The sequence below is a fragment of the Ursus americanus genome, chromosome 20 (assembly GCF_024610735.1).
Source record: "Ursus americanus isolate L20-20 chromosome 20, mUrsAme1.1.p, whole genome shotgun sequence".
In the NCBI taxonomy this organism is placed as follows: domain Eukaryota; kingdom Metazoa; phylum Chordata; class Mammalia; order Carnivora; family Ursidae; genus Ursus; species Ursus americanus.
The window spans coordinates 30,880,969-30,906,330 of NC_142146.1; the positions used below are offsets into that span (position 1 = coordinate 30,880,969).

Genomic DNA, 25,362 nt, shown 5'->3' on the forward strand with positions numbered 1-25,362 from the left:
TGGGCATATACCAAAAAGAAATGCATGCACACATATTCCAAGAGACATGCACAAGAATGTCTACGTGATTGGTAAGAGCAAAAATCTTGTAGCCATCTAAATGCTCATCAACAAGGATATGTAAATTGTGGCGTGCCCATTTAATGGAATATTCTGCAGCAATGAAACCAATTAGCTAAAGTTACAGGAACATGGACACAGCTTTCAAACAAAGGCTGAACAAAAAAAGACTCAGAATATATATTATAATTTCATGTCTAAAAGTAAAAAAAACAAGCATAACAAAGCTAGTGTTAGAAGTCAGGAGTGTTACCTCTGGGAGGAAGGAGGAAACAATGAAGGAGAGGCATTAAGAAGGCTCTATGGCACTGGCAATGATCTCCTTCTGAACAGGTACAGTGATTTTCCACCTGTTAATTCTAACATTTCATTTAGCAGCACATTTGTTGTACTTTTTTGATGTCAATTAAAAATTAAGTAGGAGATTATTTAAATATGAGGTCTAACATGTGTTCAATTTTGAGATTATTTCATGGGCCCTTCTGTCTTCAGAGTAAAAAGTTCAGTACACCATATTACATCAATTTGAAGAACCACTGGAATGTAAGATGAGGTACCATTTTATGTATTACCAAAAAGAAAAAAAAAAAAGAAAAAGTCCCCCAAACCGACCCCCCCCAAAAGAAAGAAAAACACAGCTAAGTAAACTATGACTCTAAATGATAAAACTTTTAAATGTGTTTTGTGCCTTCACTGAGACTATTTTAGAACCGTCAGCTTTCTACAAGGTATCTAAAGAAGAATGGTGTCAATGACTGGGAATATTTCTGCTATTTTCTTGTTTCTTAGTATTATTTCATTTATTATTCAAAAGAGTCTGTGAGGGGCGCCTGGGTGGCACAGCGGTTGGGCATCTGCCTTCGGCTCAGGGCGTGATCCCGGCTTTATGGGATCGAGCCCCACATCAGGTTCCTCCACTAGGAGCCTGCTTCTTCCTCTCCCACTCCCCCTGCTTGTGTTTCCTCTCTCGCTGGCTGTCTCTATCTCTGTCGAATAAATAAATAAAATCTTAAAAAAAGAACAAAGAGTCTGTGAGCTACAAGACCTTAGAGATCACCTAGATACACTCCATGATTTTATAGATGGGGATAATGGAGCCCAAAGAGGCTGACCTGCCTTAAGCAGCAAGAAGCCAAGCAGAAGCCTGATTCTAGATCTCAGTTCTCAAACCAGTGGTTTTTCTCTATTTCTTAAGGCATAATGAGCAGTGTTAATTGTAGTACAAAATGTTACTTTTTCGAGCAAAGGTTTTGCTTGGTGAAAACTAGCCAAAGTATTGTTTTATATTTATTTTCTGAAAATGAACAATATGTAAATTTTATAAACCTACTCCTAAACACACCAGTAAAAATTATTAGAATGTTGCTTTATTTTTTTTAAGTAGGCTCCATGCCCAGCATGTAGCCCAACACTGGGCTTGAACTCCTGACCCTGAGATCAAGAATCAGACACTTAACCAACTGAGCCACGCAGGCACCCCAGAATGTTGCTTCTTAATACCCTATCAGCAAAACTCCAATAGATGACAAGTACAAATAGTGAAGAAAATCATTTTTGGGGATAAGAGGAAACCATTTATTGTCAAATAAGCTCTTGATTTATGAATGAATTTCTCAGAAAGGGAGCCATCCTCCAGTGCTCAGGAGAGCAAACAAAGATGCAGACTTAACTCTTCTTTTCAAGGGAAATGACTTCAAAATAAGGTGATAACAGACACATTCTTGGAAAGCAAGCACTGAGTGTACTGCTAGAATCAAAACATAAGTAGCAATGGGTTTATATCATAGTTTATAAAATTATTTCATCACACCATTTCATTTGATCCTTAAGATAAATCCGTAAGTTTTCAGAGCAAGTGATATCCTCTTTGTACAAAAGAAAAAGCTTATGCCTGGATATGTTAAATGATCTGTCTAGAGTCATACTGTTCGTGACAGATCTAGGACTTGAACCCACTCCTGATTTCACACCATTTTACCTCCAGCTGTTATCTCAACCCTAAATATATGGTAGGACTCGATAATATGAATCTACCTGCCAGTATCTCTGAAAAACTTACTACCACAAACTTTATAGAGGTGATACAAAATCTGGAGCTTTAACTTTAATATACTACGAATTGTTAATTATTAACTCCAGGACCGTTTTCTATAAACCTTACCTTCACATCAAAGGAAGGCTTGAAGAGTTTGTCCTTGGACAGAAATTTTGATGGTGTATCCAGATGTAAGGAGGGCTCCTTCTGAAGTGGCTGTCCCACTGGTGGGGAAACGGAAACCTGTCTGGTGTGTTGTGAGATCACAGCATGGAAAGCTTTACTCTGGAAATGGTTCATATCTAAAGGTGTAACGGCTGTTTTCCTGTGAGTTTCCAGGTGTGCAACAGGATGCTCCGGAGTATCTGGATTTAGATTCACCCTGTTGGTTATTTCAGTTTCCAAACTTTGCTCTAAATATAAAATGAAAAGACACAAATGTGAGCCACTGAGGTCATCTTTATCTCCAGAGGCATACACAAAGTGATATTTTTATATCTTGTTAGTTTTCATGTGAATTCTCAAATATACTTTAAATCACAAAGTTATAGACCTACTTTCCAAGAAATAAACCAAATGATGTATTAAAATATACGCTGAGTTAGACAAAGCACATCACTGTAACAATTAATGAAATTAGATTTCCTGTTTCATTTTATTGTAACCTGAAATTTTTTTTTTTTTAAAGATTTCATTATTCGATAGAGAGAGCATACAAGCAGGAGGAGCAGTAGAGGGAGAGGGAGAAGCAGGCTTTCCGTTGAGCAGGAAGCCCAATGAGGGGCTTGATTCTAGGACTCTGGGATCATGACCTGAGCCAAAGGCAGAAACTTAACTGACTAAGCCACCCAGGGGTCCCTAATTTGAAATATTTATAATTAACCTCATGATTTGCCAAATATTATATGTGTCATCTTAGTCAACGGCAGAGTTAAAAAAAAAAACAAAACAAAACCCAATTACATGTACTCTGAGTTAACCACAGTGAAGTTTTTACAAAGTTCTTAGTGAAATTTTAATATGACCTAAATGTCACTTTGCCTCAGTTATAAAATTTCCAGTCTGTTTGGGTAAGCAATAATGGCTTTGAGAGCTGTGCCCAAGCTACTAACTCGTCCCTGAAGTTTGCCTAGGGATGCCATCATCTTAGGAGAGGGGGTACTATGTCCTCCCACCAGCCTTTTTTCAACATTTAACAAAAACACTTATTAGATGGCTATGCCATGCCAGGTCCAATGCTAGACAATGGAAATATATAATGCACAAGACATGCATATTCTTTGCCCTTTCAGAGCTTGTAACTGAGTAGGGAAAGCAAACTAGAACTAGAACACTGGGATCAAAGGTTTAAAGGGGATAATATGAAGGGAGTTTTGGCAAGACAAAGGCCATACTTGGTAGGTCAAGGAAGGCTTCTCAGGGAAAGTGACATCCAAGCTGAGAACTGAAAGATAAGGACAAAGAGGCAAGTATGAGGTGGGCTGGACAAAAGACACAGCAGTCCAAAGATGAGACGAAGAGAGAGCACACCAATGAAATGGTGTGTCAGTGTGAGCCACAGAAGGAACAGTAAACCAGATCCTAGCCCACATTTTAAGACTTCAAACACTGAGACCCCAGTATGCTTCTAGACTGTTTTCTATCTTCCAGCTTTTGGACAGTGCCTGCAGTAGAGAGCAGATACAAATTAAGTATCTGTGCTATGAACACATTTATATTGCCACCTAATAAGGAATGCTCAACAGATGTGCACAACACTCAATGTGAAAAGTAGAAATCAATGACCTTTTCTAAAGATAAGCTTTGACACAATTCATATTCCAGAAACCATCAAATTGTAAAAATACATATAAAAGAACAAAATAAAATATTAACCTTCTTTAGTTGACTTTTCAATCAGAAAATGGCTTTCATTTGCTCTCTTTCCCATTCTAGCAGTCTCCAACAGCCAAGATATGGTGACCGCTGGTAAATTCCACTTCTTGGCAGCATCATATTTAGAACCACCTGGTTCTTTCAATACAAGATGTGTACTGGCAAACATGCCTTTCTTTGCATTGGATTTGCGAACAAAGAATTCTTGAACGCTGAAAATTATATTTAAATAGAAGTAAATGGTCATATACACAACTAGCGAGCAAGCTAAGAAGGAAGTTTCTAAAACAACTGCTGTTAGAGTTCTATGTATAATACTCGCTGATGAAAAGTTGATGTATTTACTCATTCTCTTACGAATGCTTACTCTAAGATAAAAATGTATTACTACAGTAAACCTTTTTATAAAAAAATAAGCAAATTAAACTAGACTCTCAAGAAGTAACCAGGTAAATTACCTCCTTAATTAGTAATCACCTAACCACCTTGGCCCTTCTTCCCAAGAGGAGGTGTGGAATAGCTAGGGAGCACAGAAAGAGTATGAATAACATACCGTATCTTTCTAGTCCGCTGTCTTCCCAAAACATTTTCAGACATAATCTCACTTGATACCCTTAATATTTGTGAAATACCAGTATTTTACAAAATATTGGGTTTTTTCTCAAAGATTTTATTTATTTGTCAGAGAGAGAGTGCACGCACGTGTGTGCACCAAGCAGGGGGAGCAGCAGGTGGAGGGAAAAGCAGGCTCTCCACTGAGCAGGGAGCCCGATGCAGGACCACGGGATCGTGACTTGAGCCAAAGGCAGACGCTTAACAGACTGAGCCACCCAGGTGTCTCTTTTACAAAATACTGTAAAGATACAACCTGGGAAAAGATACAATTAAGTGACTTGCGCAAGAGCACAGAATATTAAGCACACAGACCGGGGGCAGAAAGAGAAGTCTGCCACTTGACGTATGAACAGATTTTTTTTTGTTAACAACTTCTGGGTTTTACACTCTAGTTCCCACTTTTAAGATTCTTTAAATCTCCCACATTTTTCCTAGCACTTTCATGGTTTCATTTTTCACATTTAACTCACTGATCCATTTGGTACTTATTTTGGTATGAGATGTGGCTCTAACTTGATTGAATCCTATTTACTGAATAAGCCATCTCTCTTCTTCAATGACTTGAAATATCACTTTTTTTTTTTTTAAAGATTTTATTTATTTGACAGAGAGAGAGCAAGAGAGAGAGCACAAGCAGGGGGAGAGGCAGAGGGAGAAGCAGGCACCCCACTGAGCAGGGAGCCTAATGCCGGGCTCGATCCCAGACCCTGGGATCTTGACCTGAGCTGAAGGAAGAAGCTTAACTGACGGAGCCACCCAGGCACCCCACTTTTTTTTTTATTTTATTTTTTAAGATTTTATTTATTTATTTGACAGAGAGAGAGACAGCCAGCGAGAGAGAGAACACAAGCAGGGGGAGTGGGAGAGGAAGAAGCAGGCTCATAGCGGAGGAGCCTGATGTGGGGCTCGATCCCATAACGCCAGGATCACGCCCTGAGCCGAAGGCAGACGCTTAACTGCTGTGCCACCCAGGCGCCCCCCTTTTTTTTTTTAAATAAAGATTTTATTTATTTGAGAGAAAGAGCACGAGCGGGGGGGAAGGGGAGAGGGAGAAGCAGATTCCCCACTGAGTGTGGAGCCTGATGTGGGCTCAATCCCAGGACCCTGAGGTCATGACCTGAGTTGAAGGCAGATGCTTAACTGACTGAACCACCACCCAGGCACCCCAGAATATCACTTTTATCATACACTAAATTCCTGTTTGCATTTGGGTCTATTTCTAGACTTTCTGTTCGTTCACGGAATTTTCTGCAACGTATTAAAGCCACACTATTATTTAGTGAGGTTTTACAAAATAGATTTAAATAACTATTCTGTTTCAGAATTTTCATGACTTTCCTGGTTGCTAAACTTTTCTTGTGAACTCAAGAATTTAGTTTGCTTTTTCCCTCCCGAAAATATTTGGATGGCATTTTAACTGGGATGTTAAATTTATACATTAACGTAGGAGACAAAAGAAACTTCTTTATAATTTTTCCAAGAATACGGGTATCTTTTCTACTGTTATCTTAATAGTATTTTATAAGCTTCTGTAGCTCTTCCAAGTTTCACATTAAACCTGTTGGTAGGTACTTTCTCTCTCACTGTAAACTTAGTTTTCATTAGCTTTTCTAACTGGTTGTATGAAGGTCAATGATTTCTGTGTATTAATTTGCTACATAGCCACTTTACTGAATTTTTCTCCAGGCATTGCTTTAGTTTACCCCATGGAACTTGGTGTCATACTTTTGCTATTGTTACTTTCTAGATTTTCTGCAACTTCAGTTTTTTCCAAAAAGCTTTTTATTGTTTAGCATAATTCAAATACAGAACACAGCAAAAGAGGGAATACAAAACTCAGTGAATTATTATAAAGTGAAAACCTTTGTATCTACCACCTACATCAGATGACAGAATCTTGCCAGCCACTCTAGAACCTCTCCAATGTGTCCCTTACTCAATTACAACCCCTCCTTAACTCCCTTCTTAGTAGTAGCCACTATTTGAATATTTATGGCAATCACTTCCTTACCTTTCTTTAGTTTTATCAGACAGTGCATTCTTATAGTTTTTTTTTTTTTTTTGTCTTTTAGCTTATAGGCTCTGTTCTCCATCCTATCCCCTTCATACATATTTGTTGAAGACACTGTATTATTTATAACATAAAGTTATCTCAGAGTCTGGATTTTGCTAACTGCATTTCTGTGCTATAGTTTAACATGTTATTCTCCTACTTCCTATAAATTAGTATTTGAATCTAGAGGCTTCATCAGATTGAGAGGTTTTATCATTTAGGTAAGGCCACTTTAAGGCGGTACTATGTTCTTCCGCAGGAGACATATAGTGTCTGTTTTCCTCTTTATTATGTGACCACTGATTTTCAGGGCCTAGATGTTTTCATTCATTAGGAATTATAGCCCTATCCTTTTTTTTTATTTGTTGGAATACCACTTAAAGGGAAACTTTGTCTTACCCATTATTATGGTACTCTGATACAGATTATATAGGAAAGGCAGGATAAATACTTGATCCTTTCTTATCTGACAGCTTTCAAAATAATGGGCTGGTTTTCCAGCATCTTTCAAATGTGACCAATTAGCTTTGTTTGGTGTCATTACGAAATCATGATTTAAACATTATTTGATGTGTTTGGATATACTGCCATTACTCTCCCTAGTAATATTTAAATTTTCCTGTCTTTGGCCAGTGGAGGTCCTTTTGACACAACTTCCTTAGTAGTCCTTGCTATCTGGCCTGACAAAATGTTCCAGGCTCACTGGCACATTTTCTGCCCCAGATCTGGAATATATTTTTTTAAAAGACTTTATTTGAGAGAGAGAGTGGAGAGAGTGAGCAAGTGAGCATGAGCACGAGTGGGGAGGAGGGGGTAGAGGGAGAGGGAGAAGCAGGCTCCCCACTGAGCAGGGAGCATGATGTGGGGCTTGATCCCAGCACACTGGGATCATGACCTGAGCCAAAGGCAGACGCCTAACGGGCTGAACAACCCAGGTGCTCCTAAAATTAATCATTTCTTTACATTTTAGTTTGTTTTAGCAGGAAATGGTATTTTAGGATCAAAATCTGGGCACTGGGATTGCTTATTACCATTGTGTTGATAATGATTTCTAAGCTTATAAATGGGTTTGAATTCCTCTTGGAACCGAGAGTTATGAAATAGTTCTAAAATGTCCAGTTTAGGGGCACCTGGGTGGCACAGTTGTTAAGCATCTGCCTTTGGCTCAGGGCGTGATCCGGCGCTATGGGATCGAGCCCCACATCAGGCTCCTCCGCTAGAAGTCTGCTTCTTCCTCTCCCACTCCCCCTGCTTGTGTTCCCTCTCTCGCTGGCTGTCTCTCTCTGTCAAATAAATAAAATCTAAAAAAAAATAAATAAATAAAATGTCCAGTTTATAAGGTCTTTTCATTTTCTATTTACACTATTCATTTCTAGTCTTTTTGCATGATTAGAGAGTATGGACTGCACTCTTTCTACTTTAGGGAATTTACTGAGGTTTTCTTTGTGGCTAATTTCTTTATAGGCAATGTTTATAAGTGTTCTACAGGCACTCAAAAAAGTATTTTACTGTTTCAAGGTAGATCATACTACTGAAATCTAGATCCTTCCCTGTTTTCTATGTGATCCCTTATGAAGTAAAAGATGGGAATTAAAGTCTCCTACAAGTAACGCATTTTTGTTGATTGCACCTTGTATCTCCTATTGTTTTTGTCTTATGAATGATAGTCATGTCCCTTTTGATATATATATATATACACATATATATATATCATATATATATATCTTCAGTGATATATATATATATATACACATATATATGTATATATATATATATCTTCAGTGTGAATAGCTATTTACAGCACTCTTCTTTTTCCTACTTAATGCCTTTTCATTTGAATCCAAACTTGTCTGCCATTAGAACTGCAACCCCTCCTTTCCTTTTGTTTGCTATTTCTTTGACTTACCTTTGCCCATTTTTTTTTCAGATGTTCTGAATCAATTTGTTTTAGGTTTGTCTCTTTAAAGTCATTTTAAGTGTTGCTGCAAGACTGAATCTAAAAGAACTTTTTTTAAAAAATATAAAAGTCTAGTTCATTTACATTTACTGATATAATAGTCACATACTTCCTTTTAAAACAGTCACCACCTAAGGTTCACTTAGGGGTTGGGCTAATTTGGATTTTGGAATTAACTTTCAAGTTCATTTTTTTTTCCTTTGCAAGTACTCATTACTGAAAAAAGAATAAATCACCCATATGGCCCATGGAAGGGAATGTGCAAAATTCAATAATGGCCCTCATATCAGCCTTACGTACTCCCTCTCCTGGTAGGTAAGCACTAATGCCCATGGTCTGAACCTCTGCCAGGTATCCATCTAGTAGTACTGAGCCATCATTAAGGTACACTACACACTACCCATAAATATTATAAAGACACGCAGCCCAATTCCAATTTGAATGTTCACCAATAAGTCAAAACACATAAAAGTACACCATGATAGCAGGTGCACGAAAAATACTACGTACCTTGCTCCAAGGCGATTTGCTAAGAATGTCAACGAATCTTTTTCTGCTCCTGCACACTGGCTGAATGAAATAACACAATCCTCTAACGGAGTCATTCCTGCCATTACTGGGACTGGCATGAAGAGAGGATTTGACTTTGGATCAATTAAAGTCTGATAGTCTATACAAGTTACCTTTTAAAAACAAGAGACACAAGAACAGCAACGTGAAATAAGCAACCAGTGGTTAACACTGGTTTAGTTACAGGAGCAGTAATTTTAGTTTACAGGAAAAGCAAATTTATTTCAATATAACCTGGTGTGTATGCTCATTCTCAATACACTTCATATTATATTAAAAAAATCAATTCATTATACAGGATATTAAGATCAGGCAGGTTTAGCATTTAACTTACTAAATATTGCTGTAAATTTAATTTCTTCCCAATTATTCATTTATAAATTTTCCTCTTAACTCTTGGAAAGTTAAAAAAAAATGATGAAATTACCAGTGTTCAGCCAATAAAAAAGAACAATACAAAAGTGCACGCATGCTTTGGTTGTGAAAAAACAAGGAGGCCTGAAATAGTATGAGATGACCTGGCGTAACTTCTGCTGCTGTGACCCCAGGGAAACAATAAGCGCTACTCGGCCAGGATCAGGGCCAAGAAGCTTGAGCATTTTTCTATCTTACAATTCCCTTTGCTAAAGGCAAAATCTAAACCTTGCTCAAACACCAATTTACCTAAAATGAAATAAACATTAACACTCTCAGCATCTGATATCCTTCAACACTACCTTTCAACTGCTACAGGGTTTTCTTACCAGCCACGTATTTGTGACAACTTCTCCCACTGTTGCTTCTACTTCACACCCGAGCAGAGGAACCACGGCATAATCAGCAACAATTCTGCTCTGAAGGGACACGATTTTTCCAGCGTTTTCTCTTATAATATTTGCAATATTAGATTCATTTTCATTACTAAACCCCAAAACAAGGAAACTCTTTTGGCTAAATAAACCTTCTTCAGTAATAGTAGAAGCATCAGGGAGGCAACGAGTGACAGAAGACTGGTTTTCTTCTTGTAGAGAAATACGAGTGGAGTCATTAAAGGGCTCAACTTCAGACTTCACAGCTTCAACTGAAAGAGAAAAAGAAATGTTTTCTAGCAGGTAATTTATCTTACTCTTAAAAGTAACATGAAGCCTGAGAACTGTGACTACACTCACAAAAACTAAGGCTCAGTAAGTACACAATGAGGAAAGGATACGAACCCATCCCATCTTCTTAGCTACCAAGAGTACAGTCATTATTTCCACCTTCCATTAGGAATGACAACAGCAATCATGTCACTGTTCTAGGTATTCCTAGTACACTGGAAACTCCAATTAATTGAAAATTAAGAAGCTCCAATAACTCCCTAGACCTATCTCAGTCCCAAAATCGGTTTTGGTAATTCACAACAGAATTGAGAAAATATCATTAAGGAAGAAAACAGAAGTAATAGCCTAAGTGGTCAAGCCCTTCACATGGAAATAACCACATAAATATAATAAGAGAATTAAGGTTATTGCTTTTTTGTGGTTCCTTATCTTTCAAAAACTCCTAAAATTTTCATATTGAGATTACAGCTGCTTAGCTACTACAAATATGGATTTAAGAGAACTGATGAAGGACCCAAACAAATAGTCTCAACTATTGCATTTCCGACTCAAGTTGGCTGATAGGCAGAAAAAAACCCATAAATGTCAGTAACACATATATAATCCCGAATATGCAATAAACACTGGCGAATCAAGGGTAAAAGTTTAAAAGGTAAAAACTTAGTACTATTTAACATACCACTGGGAGTCAACAAAAAGAAATAAAAGGCTCCAAAATGGCAAGGAAAAAGTCAAACTTTCACTATTTGCAGATGACATGATATAATATGCAGAAAACCTGAAAGACCACCAAAAACTTGCTAGAACTAATACGTGAATTCAGCAAAGTTACAGGATATAAAACCAATGTGCAGAAATCTGTTGCATGTCTATACACCAACAATGAAGCAGCAGAAAAAGAAATCAAGGAATCTCTCTCATCTGCAATTGCACCAAAATCAATAAGATACCTAGGAATAAACCTAACTAAGGAGGTAAAAGATCTGTACTCCGAAAACGAGATCATTTATGAGAGAAGTTGAAGAGCACACAAAGAAATGGAAAACATTCCACGCTCAGAAATTGGAAGAACAGGGGCGCCTGGGTGGCACAGCGGTTAAGCGTCTGCCTTCGGCTCAGGGCGTGATCCCGGCATTACAGGATCGAGCCCCACGTCAGGCTCCTCCACTATGAGCCTGCTTCTTCCTCTCCCACTCCCCCTGCTTGTGTTCCCTCTCTCGCTGGCTGTCTCTATCTCTGTCAAATAAATAAATAAAATCTTTAAAAAAAAAAAATTGGAAAAATAAACATTGTGAAAATGTCCACACTACCCAAAGCAATCTATGTATTTAATGCAATCCCTATCAAAATACCACCAGATTTTTCACAGAGCTAGAACAAACAATCCTAATATTTGTATGGAACCACAAAAGACCCCAAACAGCCAAAGCAATTCTGAAAAAGAAAAACAAAACTGGAGGCATCACAATTCTGGATCTTAAGCTGTATTACAAAGCTGTAGTCATCAAGACAGTATGGTACTGGCACAAAAACAGACATATAGATCAATGGAACAGAACAGAGAACCCAGAAATGGATGCACAACTATATGGTCAACTAATGTTTGACAAAGCAGGAAAGAATATGCAATGGAAAAAAGTCTCTTCAACAAACGGTGTTTGGAAAAGAAAACTGGACAGTAACATGCAGAAAAATGAAACGACCACTTTCTTACACCATACACAAAAATAAATTCAAAATGGATGAAAGACTTAAATGTTGAGACAGAAAACAACCAAAATCCTAGAGGAGAATACAGGCAGCATCCTCTTTGACCTTCGCCTAGCAACTTCTTACTAGACACACTGCTGGAGGCAAGGGAAGCAAAAGCAAAAATGAACTACTGGGACTTCATCAAGATAAAAAAGCTTTTGCACAGCAGAGGAAACAATCAACAAAACTAAAAGGCAGCCTATGGAATGGGAGAAAATATATGCAAATGACATATCAGATAAAGCGTTAGTATTCAAAATCTATAAAGAACTTATCAAACTCAACACCCAAAAAACCAAATAATACAGTAATGAAATGGGCAGAAGACATGAATAGACACTTTTCCAAAGAAGACATCCAGATGGCTAACAGACACATGAAAAGATGCTCAACATCACTCATCATCAGAGAAATACAAATCAAAACTGCAATCAGACACCTCACACCTGTCAGAATGGCTAAAATTAACAAACCAGGAAATGACAGGTGTTGGCAAGGATGCACAGAAAGGGGAACACTCCTACATTGTTGGGAATGGAAACTGGTGCAGCCACTCTGGAAAACAGTATGGAGGTTCCTCAAAAAGTTGAAAATAGATCTACCCTATGACCCAGCAATTGCACTACTGGGTATTTACCCCAAAGATACAAATGTAGTGATTCGAAGGGGCACCTGCACCCCAATGTTTATAGCAGCAACGTCCACAATAGCCAAACTCTGGAAAGAGCCCAGATGTCTATCGACAGATGAATGGATAAAGATGTGGTGCATATATATATACAATAGAATATTATCCAGCCATCAAAAAAACGAAATCTTGCCATTTGCAGTGACGTGGATGGAGCTAGAGCGTATTACACTAAGTGAAATAAGTCAGTCAGAGAAAGACACATACCACATGATCTCACTCGTATGTGAAATTTAAGAAAGAAAACAAATGAACATATGGGAACAGGGAAAGGTAAAAAAGAAGAAAAGGAAATAACCCAAGAGAGACTCTTAGGGATAGAGAACAAACTGAGAGTTGATGGAGGGAGATGGGTGGGGGATGGGCTAGATGGGTATTAAAGAGGACACTTGTGATGAGCATGGGGTGTTGTAAGTGATGAATCACTGAATTCTACTCCTGAAACCAATATTGCACAGTATGTCCACTAACTAAAATTTAAATTTAAAAAAAAGGTAAAATCTTAGTTCTTGAAAACTCTAGTGGTGCTGTGTACAGGGATTGGCTAACTACAGCCTAGGAGCCAAACTGGGCCTGCAGCCCTGAGTTAAAAATGGTTTTTATGGGGGACGCATGGATGTCTCAGTCAGTTAAGCATCTGCCTTCGGCTCAGGTCATGACCCCAGGGTCCTGGGATCAAGTCCCGCATTGGGCTCCTTGCTCAGCGGGGAGCCTGCTTCTCCCTCTGCCTGCTGTTTCCTCTGCTTGTGCTCTCTGACAAATAAATAAATAAAATCTTAAAAAAAAAAAAAGGTTTTATGAGGCATCTGGCTGGCTCAGTCAGTTAAACGTCTGTCTTTGGCTCAAGTCATGATCCTGGAGTCCAGGGACTGAAGCTAGAGTTGGGCTCCCTGCTCAGCAGGAAGTCTACTTTTCCCTCTTCCTCTGCAAACCCCTCCTCTCTAACAAATAAAATCTTTAAAAAAAAAAAAGAATGTTTTTTATGTTTTTAAATGGTAGTAAAAAGCAGAACGCAAACAAAATAGAATATGTACAGAGACAGAATGTGTATGACAAAGACTAAAGTATTTACTGTCTGGTCCTTCACAAAGTAAGTTTGCCAAGCCATACTTAATGAGATCTCAGCAAGCCTGGAAGCTATTCAAGGATTCTTCATTTATTCACCTACACAGGCAATGTGCTGAGGTACTTTACATGCATGTGATTAGTGCTCATGATACTACTGGTTTATCTTTTTTTTTTTTTTTTAAGATTTATTTACCCTTATTTGAGAGAGAGAGAGCGCGCACGCGCGCACACGAGAGAGGAGGGAGGGGAAGAGGGAAGAGGAAGAGAAGCAGACTCCCCGATGAGTGCAGAGTCTGACGTGGGGCTCGACCTGAAGCCCCTGACATCATGACCTGAGCTGAAATCAAGAGTCAGATGCTTAACCAACTGAGCCACCCAGGCATCCCATTCTTCAAAGGGAATCTTAGGCTTAAAGAGGTTAAGTAACTTGCCTAAAGCCATAATAGTTTAAGTGGTAGAAATGAGATATAAACCAAAGGCTGTCTGACTTCAGAGCCCATAATATTATGTTATATAAGTGCCACCTTATTTCTGTCCTCATCTCCAACAGACATTAACACTTAAAATTTTAAAATAATTCTTGCCACATTAAAAAAACTTATAAAACCTTATGAACAAAACTTTCCTACTTCATACAAGTATTCAGATTACTCTTATTGACACTCTGAAGAAGCACAGTTTTTTTTTTTAATTTTTTTAATTATATTATGTTAGTCACCATACACTACATCCCCGGTTTCCGATGTAAAGTTCGATGATTCATTAGTTGCGTACAACACCCAGTGCACCATGCAATACGTGCCCTCCTTACTACCCATCACCGGTCTATCCCATTCCCCCACCCCCCTCCCCTCTGAGGCCCTCAGTTTGTTTCTCATAGTCCATAGTCTCTCATGCTTCATTCCCCCTTCTGATTACCCCCCCTTTCTTTATCCCTTTCTTCCCCTACCGATCTTCCTAGTTCTTATGTTCCATAGATGAGAGAAATCATATGATAATTGTCTTTCTCTGCTTGATGAAGAAGCACAGTTTTATCTAAAGCATTTACTGATCTGTAGGTCAGGAGACTCTTTGACCTCAGTTTCATACTATAAAGAATTAGGGACAACAGTGTATTTATAATTTTAGAGATATGTGACGATGAATAAGCTTAGATGGAAACAAAGGTGATATGATAAACAAAGGTGATAATATAAAATATCCTGGAAGGTAGTTTTTAAAATAGCTGTTCTTGGGGCACCTGGTTCGCTGAGTTGGTTAAGTAGCTGCCTTTGGCTCAGGTCATGATCTTGGGGTCCTGGGATCGAGCCCCACACTGGGATCCCTGCTCAGCAGGAAGTCTGCTTCTCCCTCTCCCAACACCCCCCCCCCACTGCTCGTGTACTTTCTCTCTAATAAATAAAATCTTTAAAAATAAAATAGCTATTCTTAATATAAAAAGCAAAAGCAGTTTTTTTCCCTTTGTAATTACTTTGTAATCACACCCAGAAGGCAAAGGAAAACAATTTTGTTTAATGCCTATATACAGCTGGTGAGAGGGCAGATGGAAACCATGTGGAATTTTAAACTAGTACTATAAAAACAAACTAGCAATACTAAGTTCTTACAAACTGCAAGTAAAGCCCTGGTTATTTTTTTAATTTCTTTGACAATTTTATTTATTTAAATTCAATTAGCCAACGTATATTACATCATTAGTTTCTGATGTAGTGTTCAATAATTCGTTAGTTGCATATAACACCCAGTGCTCAGCACATCATGTGCCCTCCTTAATGCCCATCACCCAGTTACCCCATTCCTCCCATCTCCCCTTCTGCAATCCTCAGTGTTTCCCAGAGTCAAGACTCTCATAAAACCCTGAAGTTATTAAGACACTCAGAATAAATTAGATGTTCTACAGCAGTCCTTTCTTTTATTTTATTTGAATAAAACCCCCTTTTTCAAACAGCTCTTATTTAGAAGCCCAACATAAGTCTAAGCCCAACATAAGATAAGTCTAGTATTGATCAAGCTCTCTCAAAAATAATTTTGCTTTAAGACCTGCAGAATACGTGACTATATTCTCTGGGGATTCCCTGAGATTCATGATCACTAAACCCTTTCAAAGACCACTAGCTACTAGAGACAGGAAGGTTTGAGAAACTAATCACTTGCTTCTACCAAGTACCCCTGCTAAAGGATAGTGCATAAAACTGCTTTGAGTCAATGTGTGGCTTTTCTATATCAGAACATCCTGGAAAATTATGAGGATCTCCTGACATAATGTACTGCTAAAGCATAAGCAAATCATCTCACAAAAATCCATTTTTCAGTATACCATTAACAGAAATAGTGTGGGTAAAAAAAGGAAATACTGGATGGGTAACCAGAAAGAAACTGAAATACTGGATGGGTAACTGGAAAGAAACCAGAAAGTCAGTAATCAATTCCCAACGAACATTAAGTCCAGGACCAGGTGGCTTCACAGGTAAATTCTACCAAACATTTAAAGAAGAGTTAATACCTAGTTTTCTCAAACCACTCAAAAAAAATAGAAAAGGAAGGAAAACTTCCAAATTCATTCTACGAGGCCAGCATTACTCTGATCCCAAAACCTGATAAAGACACCCACTAAAAAAGAGAACTACAGACCAATATCCCTGATGAACACAGATGCAAAAATCGAATTCAACAATACATTAAAAAATCATTCACCACAATCAAGTGGGATCTACCCCTGGGATGCGAGGGTGGTTCAGTATTCGCAAATCAACGTGATGCATCACATCAGTAAGAGAAAGGATAAAAACCAGATGATCATTTCAACAGATGCAGAAAAAGCATTTGACAAAGCACAACATCCATTCATAAGAAAAACCCTCAACAAAGTAGGTTTAGAGGGAACATACCTCAACATAATAAAGGCCTATATGAAAAAACCACAGCAGACATCATACTCAGTGGGGAAAACTTGAGCTTTTCCCCTAAGATCAGGAACGAGACGAGGATGCTCACTCTCACCACTTCTATTCAACACAGTACTAGAGTCCTAGCCACAGCAATCAGACAACAAAAAGGAAAGTCATCCAAACTGGCTAAGGAACAAGTAAAACTTTCACTATTTGCAGATGATATACTATATACAGAAAACCCTAAAGACTCCACCAAAAAACTGCTAGAACTGATAAACAAATTCAGTGATGTCGCAGGATACAAAATCAACATACAAGGGGCCTGGCTGGCGCAGTCAGTAGAGTATACGACTCTTAAGCTCAAGGTCATGAGTTCAAGCCCAACGTTGGGTGTAGAGCCTACATAAAAGGAAAACAAAATATTAAAAAACCCCAAAACAACAACAAAACAAAAATCAATGTACAGAACAAAACAAAAACCAACAACAAAAGCAAAATCAGTGTAAAGAAATCTGTTCCATTTCTATACACCAATAATGAAGCAGAAAGAGAAATTAAAAGACAATTCCATTTACAATTGCACCCAAAATAAGATACCTAGGAATAAACCTAACCAAAGAGATGAAAGACCTGTACTCTGAAAACTATAAAACACTGATGAGAAAAATTGAAGAGGACACAAACAAATGGAAAGACATACCATGCTCACAGACTGGAAGAGCAAATGCTGTTAAAATGTCTGCACTGCCCAAAGTAATCTACACATTTAGTGCAATCCCTATCAAAATATCAACAGCATTTTTCACAGAACTAGAACAAACAATCCTAAAATTTGTATGGAACCACAAAAGACCCCCCATAGCCAAAACATCTTGAGAAAGAAAAGCAGAGCTGAAGGCATCACAATTCCAGACTTCAAGTTATTTTACAAAGTTGTAGTAATCAAAACAGTATGGTACTGTTACAAAAACAGACACACAGATCAATGCAACAGAACAGAGAACCCAGAAATAAACCATTAACTATACAGTCAATCTTCCACAAAGCAGGAAAAAATATGCAATGGGAAAAGGACAGTCTCTTTAACAAATGGTGTTGGGAAAGCTGGACAGCAACATGCAAAAGGATGAAACTGGACCACTTCCTTACGCCATACACAAAAAGGATAAAAGACCCAAATTTCAGACCTGAAACCATAAAAATTCTAGAAGAGAACACAGGCAGTAACCTCTTTAACACAGGCCATAGCAACTTTTTTCTAGATTGGTCTTTGGAGGCAAGGGAAACAAAAGCAAAAATAAACTACTGGGACTTCAAAATTAAAAGCTTCTGCACAGTGAAGGAAACAATCAACAAAAATAAAAGGCAACCTATGGAATGGGAGGAGATATTTCCAAATGACATATCTGATAAAGGGTTAGTATCCAAAATATATAAAGAACTTATACAATTCAACATCCAAAAACCAAATATCCAGTTAAAATATGGGTAGAAGACAGGAACAGTCATTTCTCCAAAGAGGACACGGATTGCTAACAGACACATGAAAAGATGCTCAACATCACTCATTCTCAGGAAAATGCAGATCAAAATTGCAATGTGGTATCACCTCACACATGTCATAATGACTAAAATAAAAAACACTAGAAACAACAGGTGTTGGCAAGGATGTGGAGAAAAAGGAACCCTTATGCATGTTGGCAGGAATGCAAACTGGTGGAGCCACTGTAGAAAACAGTATGGAGGTTCCTCAAAAAGTTAAAAATGGAACTACCCTGTGGTTCAGCAATCGCACTACTAGGTATTTACCCAAAGAACAGAAGAACACTAATTTAAAGGGATACATTCACCCCTATGTTTATAGCAGCATTATTTACAATAGCTAAGTTATGGAAGCAGCCCAAGTATTTAATGACTGATGAATGGATAAAGAAGATGTAGTGTATGTGTAGACACACACACACACACACACACACACACACACAGAGGAATATTATTCAGCCATAAGAAAGAATGAGACCTTGCCATCTGCGATGACATGGATGGAGGTAGAGAGCATAATGCTAAGCAAAATAAGTCAGTCAGAGAGAGACAAATACCAAATGATTTCACTCATATGTGGAATTTAGGAAAGAAAACAAATAGGCAAAGGGGAAAAAAGGGAGAGACAAAGCAAGAAACAGACTCTTAATTATAGAGAACAACCTAATGCACAAGGGTGAGGGGATGGGTTCAATAGGTGATATGGATTAAGGAGCGCACTTGCCATGATAAGCACCAAGTGATGTATGGAACTGTTCAATCATTGTATTGTACGCCTGAAACTAATATAGCACTGTATGTTAACTAACTGGAATTAAAGTAGAAACATAAAAAAGAAATACTGGAAATTCCCTTCTAGAAATATGGTTGCTAGACATTTGAAACCCTCTCACTATCACGTACTTGATAGGGTAACATACTAAAGGCATCAGTACAAATGCATAGCTGAAGTTGCAGGAAAGCAAGGGAGATCCTCAAGGACTGAAAATGAAGTAGTAGTAATGAATGCAGAGCATTAGGTGGTCACTAAAACTAATGGTTACCCCGAATCTGAAACTATTTCGGCAGAAACTTAGACCCTCAGAATTTAAGGACATCACATGGAGGGAAACAGAGTCAAGTCTTTGGTCTCACACAAATTAGACGTGGGGCAGAGTATATGCTGAGGAAACAAACCCAGAAATCCTAAAGGGAAATAAATGCCTTTAGTTACAATATAGTCCCAAATCAACCAAACAACAACAAAAATCTACCCTATAAAGGAATAACAAGTACATCTGACTTTGGCTTTGGGTCAAGGGGGAAAAACATCTCTCCTGAGAATTTGTCCTCATAGGCTGGTCCTGAAAGTATGTTAGGGTACAAATTTACACTAACCTGATGGTCCAAAAACAATCCAGCCAACAAACCGAAAAGTGTCTGGAGTTGGAAAACTCAAACTAGACTTCTGGCAGATTTAAACATGAACCGTTTCTAAAGAAACAAACCCTCAAGCTTCACCTCAAGCTTCTTATAGACTTAGAGACTTCCCACAGTCCTAATAGGAATGAGTTTACAATATCACAAAAACAAGACTCTAGGCACCATGAACAATAAAGAGAATTACCCCTCCCTTCCATTCAGATGTTACAGTATGTTTAATGTGTTTCAAGAAATAATACAGAATACAGAATAACAGATTATTAAGTGAACTAGAACTTCTAGGAATTGAAAAAATAATTATTGAAATAAAAAATTTAATGGCTAGGGTAACCACAGTAGGCAACAGCTGAACAGAGAAACAGTAATATGGAAGGAAATCCTGAAGAAATTACACATAATAAATCACAAAAACACAAAAAGATGAAATTAGAAGGGTGGGTTAAGTGATCCACACACAGAGCTAATGGGAGTTAGAGAATATAGAGAGTGGGGAAGAAGCAATATTCAGAGATATTAGATGAAAATTTTTTAGAATGAAAAACAAAAAACAAAACACCTCACTAGCCCATAGATTCAGAAAGCACAATGAATTCCAAGTAGGACAAGCACATGGTAATACTTTAGGACATCAGCAATAAAAAGGAGATATTAAAAACACCAAGAAAAAGGGGCGCCTGGGTGGCACAGCGGTTAAGCATCTGCCTTCAGCTCAGGGCGTGATCCCGGCGTTCTGGGATCGAGCCCCACATTAGGCTTCTCCGCTAGGAGCCTGCTTCTTCCTCTCCCACTCCCCCTGCTTGTGTTCCCTCTCTCGCTGGCTGTCTCTATCTCTGTCAAATAAATAAATAAAATCTTAAAAAAAAAAAAACACCAAGAAAAAAAAAGATTTCCTACAAAAGAATAACAATTAGACTGAATGACTTCTTACCCAGCAGTGATGGACAATGAAATAACATCTCAGGGACCTCAAAGTTACTGTCTAGGACTGTATTCCTAGCATAAGTATTTTTTAAGAACAAGGGCAAAAATAAAGAGATAAACAGAAACTGAAGGAATTTCTACAGGATATATTTTACAGGAGGAAAGAAACTTATTCCAGAAGAGAGTTCTCAGATACAACAAGGAATGGGAAGCAAAGAAATCTCTAAACATGTTGGTAAATCAAAACAAGTATGGACCATATAAAACAATAAGTGTCTAATTGTCAGATTAAAAAAGATAATGAAAATACTAGCCCAAATCACATAAATTGAGTGTATTAGTATATGCAGGGGGGATGATCAGCAGTGCTGTTGAAGATAGTGTTATATTGAAGATGAAGATAAAAGTTCTGATTAACTTTAAATTTCAAGTTATGATGCACATTCAAGTTCTAAGTAATCACTGAAAATATAAATAGATGTAACTTCTACATCAGTAGAGGGAAGATAGGAAGATGGGAGATTGGGGTGAGAGGGGGCAAGCCCAAGCTATCCAAAAGGAAGCAAAAATGTTAAACAAGGAAGCACAGAAAACTGGGACAAACAGCACAAAACAAGATGGTATAAAATAATAACAATGTATCACAAGTAACAAATGTAAATCGACCAAATTTGCGGTTTTAAAGAAAAAGTCAGTCATATCAGATAAATACCATATCACATGAGGCAGGGACAGTTCTATTAATATCAGACAAAACAGATTTTAAGGAAAAAAATTAGGAAAATGAAGATCATCATGTAATAAAACATCAAACTATATTAAAAAACTAAATCTGATAGAGCTACATGGAGAAACTGTCAAAGCCACCATTACAACGGAGGAGTTTAACACACCTGTTCATTAATTCACACAGAGCAGACCAAACTTGGTATCATGCACGTGTAAAGAAACCTCCAAGCAATCACAGAGACATGGAAAAGAATAATCTCCGCAGTACAGTTTGCACTGGCAAAAAAAAGGACATAATAAAAATGTCTATAGGTGGGAAAACAGATAAACTGTGGTATAATGAACCAGTTACTTGGATTAATAAATATCTCTCATGGTTGGAGGAGAACAGCAGAAGAGTACATACCGTATGTCATCTACATAAGCTAAAATACACACAAAATGAGAGTATCTATATTGCATATAGATATATATACATGTAAACTATAAGGAAAATGGAGACTCACAGGAGGCTTTTGGTACCGTGGAATATTCTATTTTATACCTATGTAGTGGTATACGGTTACTCATCACATTATTCTCGACATCTTTTTCAATGTATTAAATATTTCACAAAAACTTTTTCTTAAATAAGAAGAAATTCTGCTCACAACTCTTCCTTCACTGGCAATTTTCCTTCCCACATTGAGAAGCCTAAATACAGAGGTTGTGGTACACAGTGCAGCACTGTATGCATTAAAGATCACAATAACCAAGTAAGAGGTAATTACAAGGTTAAAAGTTCATGCTGTTACATGGGGTGCCTGGCTCAGTCAATTAAGCATCTGCCTTCAGCTTAGGTCATGATCTCAGGGTCCTGGGATTGAGTCCCATGTTGGGTTCCATGCTCAGCAGGGAGTCTGCTTTTCCTTCTCCCTTTGCCCCCCACCCCACCCTCGTGTGCTTACTCTAATGAATAAATAAAATCTTAAAAAAAAAAAACCTAAAAAAAAAGTTCATGCTGTTACGAATTCACACTAACAAACTGATGCTGGCATATAAACAGATCAAAGAGCAGCCAGTGAGTTGAAGAGAGACAAGGGGCTCAGAGGGTTCAGCAGCCCCTGGCCTTGCCTATTCAGAAAAAGTTTAACAAACATAAAACATTAAGGGAAGAAAAAAGTTTAACTTAAAATCTAGAAAAACTGGCAGAAATCACATGCGTATGTATTCTGCTACTAAAACATTTCTTAATGACTATAAATACTAATCAACTATTTCTTACCTACTGTTGGGTTATTATTTACATACTGAGAGAGCAGATCTTCATCAGCTTGTTCATGCTTTTCATCAGGAGCCAAGTCTTTCTTAGAGATGTTGGTGTTCTTTTTTAAAAGGGCTGTTTTACTCTCAGGTTGATCTGAAACTGGAATTTCCACTGGCTGGTAGTTAGCATGAATATATGGCTCTTCAGGAAGCATATAACCTTTACTAAAACACTCTAGCAACCATTTTGCTCCCACTACATGAGGCCTACAAAAATAGTACATAATTATATATTAGTTTAAACTATAAAGACCATCATCCCACTTGCCATGCAAATTCCATAACTGCATGGACATGCGATTTTAAGAAAAATCATTACAGAGTAGAAATTGCTTTGAATTAAAAACCGACAAAACCTGTGGGCCGATTTATCCCAAAACTGCTTCAATTCATCATCATAATCTCCCACAATAACATGAGTTACATCTTCATTGAGCTGATTAAAACGAACTCCACCTCCACTGTTAATAAGCCTTCTCAGTTTATCTAGCTTTCTGCCACTAAAACCGCAAAGATAGATCTGCAAAGAAAAAGAATATTTTAGATTAATGCAGTTAAGATGGTTTCTCTCAACAGAAACACATTAAAAATATATATCTAAATGCACTGAGTGTAAATAAGACACCTCTGTGTATATTTAAAATACATTAAGAATGGAGTATATTCTGAAACTTTGATTTTTTTTTTTAACAATTGAGTTTTTTTAAAAAAGATTTTTTAAATTCATTTGAGAGAGAGAGAGTGGGACCAAGTGAGAGCATGAGCTGGGGAGAGGGTCAGAGGGAAGGGAGAAGCAGACTCCCTACTGAGCAGGGAGCCCGACACAGGGCTCAATCCCAGGACCCCAAGATCATGACCTGAGCCGAAGGCAGACGCTTAACCAACTGACCCACCCAGGTGCCCCAACAATTCTGATATTTTTATTTTTAAAGTACTTCTTCACAATCCCATAGCATTATTAATCACAGTAGACTGTGGGTAAGTACTTTGAGACTTTAAATAAAATAGAAGCTAGAATTCAGTTCTCTTTTGGATACTAGTGTATAGCAATGTCTGAAATGCAGGTAGCTTCTTAAATTCTAAAGATCTTAGCTACTTGTAAATTTAAATTATAGAAATAAACTGGAGTTTATATATCTGAATTCAGAAAACTTGGGTTTAAATTTTGGTTCAGAGGCCAATAATTAATTATATGACTATGATAAGTTACTTAGGCTCTTTAAACGAATTTTCTTACTTATAAATTGAGATACTTTCACACAGTTGATTACACAAGAAAATTTAAGTTGAGCTGAGGACAGTGCTTTGAGGATCATATGTATGCAGTAATTTATTTTTAACAATCATATGCATGTATTTAAACCAATTTAATAAATATAAAATGATTCTTCATCTGTATTTTACATGACTTTAAAAAAATTTAAGAATGGCAAATCTATTCCTAAATGCATTTATTCCCAAACTAAATAACCTCTATTATTAGAAGATATTGTAACAAAAATCAGGATCATAAACTTCCTATAAGAATAACTAAAAGTCACGGGCATCTAGGTAGCACTGTTGGTTGGGAGTACCAACTCCTTCTTGGTTTTGGCTCAGGTCATGAGGGTACTGAGGTCAAGCTCCATGTTAAGCGCAAAGTCTGCTTGAGACGCTTTCTCCTTTCCCCCTGCCCCTCCCTCTTGTGCTGTCTCTCTCTCTAAAGTAAATAAACCTTAAAAAAAAAAACAACTAAAAATCATATCCATAATTAGTAGAGTCTAGGATAAAAGATTATATAAGACTTTCTGTTCTGCCGATAAACTGATGTTTTATCAACTAATGTATAGCCTATTCACGCTCAAGTAGAAATATAGTAAGTATTCAGCTCTAGGAGATCGGTAGCATATGATGTTTCTCTCAAGACACTTTATAAAATAGTTTATTCATACACTAAAAAATTGAGTAGCCCAAGAGACATTAAACAAAGTGGTGGGGCTAATGGTTAGGAACATGGGATTTGGAGTAGATAGCTGTCTACTTAATGTCTGTGTGAACCTGAACAAGAATTTTAATCTGCTAAGCCTGAGCCTCAGGGTAATTCCATTTCAGAGTTATTTGTGGGAATTAAATGAGATTATATACAACATATTAACAGTATATATGAACTGATTAGCACAGTCTAGGATATTAGAAATACTTAATAAATGACAGTTGTAGACAGATGTGGCCTGATGTTTGCATCTGCTTAGCTAAAGTGAAGGGTTTATATGGATAAGAAACAAGCCCAACTCTGAGGGGTCTTCAAAGTCAGGGTAGGAAGTATTGATATACATTATCACTGCATAATTACATAATAAAGACATACCCGACAACCATCCAATAAATCTTCAGGTGCTTGAAATGCACTGACATCCAGATTTTCTAGATTTTCAAGTGTAGGCTCCACTTTGCTATTAAGAACTGAATTACACATTGATTCATTTATGCAACTTGCATTGATGTTGGAAATATGGCTGACATCTGAAAGAGTACGACCTACATATCAAATAAAGATGTAGAAATTTATGGAGATAAAATTGTGATTACCTATTTTCCTACAGATTAATTTTTCTTACACACAAAGGACTGTGAATAATTTCCAAAGTAAGCTTCAAATGTTTTTATTGAAATCTTGGTGGCCAAGTATGAGAAGGGAAAATGAAACTAAGGTTCATATCTTATTCAAATAAAACATACTTAATACATTTTAATAGTGGCTTGCTTCCATTAAAAATCTGAAGTTGCTGGCTGTAGGGTCCAGGAAAGAAAAAAGTGT

The 25,362-nt window shown here is 37.5% G+C and overlaps 1 protein-coding gene across 3 annotated transcripts in view; it reads right to left on the bottom strand.

Annotated features, from left to right (window-relative positions):
- TOPBP1 (DNA topoisomerase II binding protein 1) overlaps positions 1 to 25,362 on the bottom strand; it is a 67,894-nt gene that overhangs the window by 30,740 nt on the left and 11,792 nt on the right. For all 3 annotated transcript variants that reach the window (XM_045791787.2, XM_045791785.2, XM_045791788.2), the window contains 7 exons: positions 24,913 to 25,082; positions 22,922 to 23,085; positions 22,525 to 22,772; positions 9,909 to 10,225; positions 9,106 to 9,278; positions 3,971 to 4,182; positions 2,222 to 2,508 (listed from right to left, as the gene is read on the bottom strand). In XM_045791787.2, the coding sequence (XP_045647743.1) occupies positions 2,222 to 2,508; positions 3,971 to 4,182; positions 9,106 to 9,278; positions 9,909 to 10,225; positions 22,525 to 22,772; positions 22,922 to 23,085; positions 24,913 to 25,082 (1,571 nt within the window). The remainder of the gene's footprint in view (positions 1 to 2,221; positions 2,509 to 3,970; positions 4,183 to 9,105; positions 9,279 to 9,908; positions 10,226 to 22,524; positions 22,773 to 22,921; positions 23,086 to 24,912; positions 25,083 to 25,362) is intronic.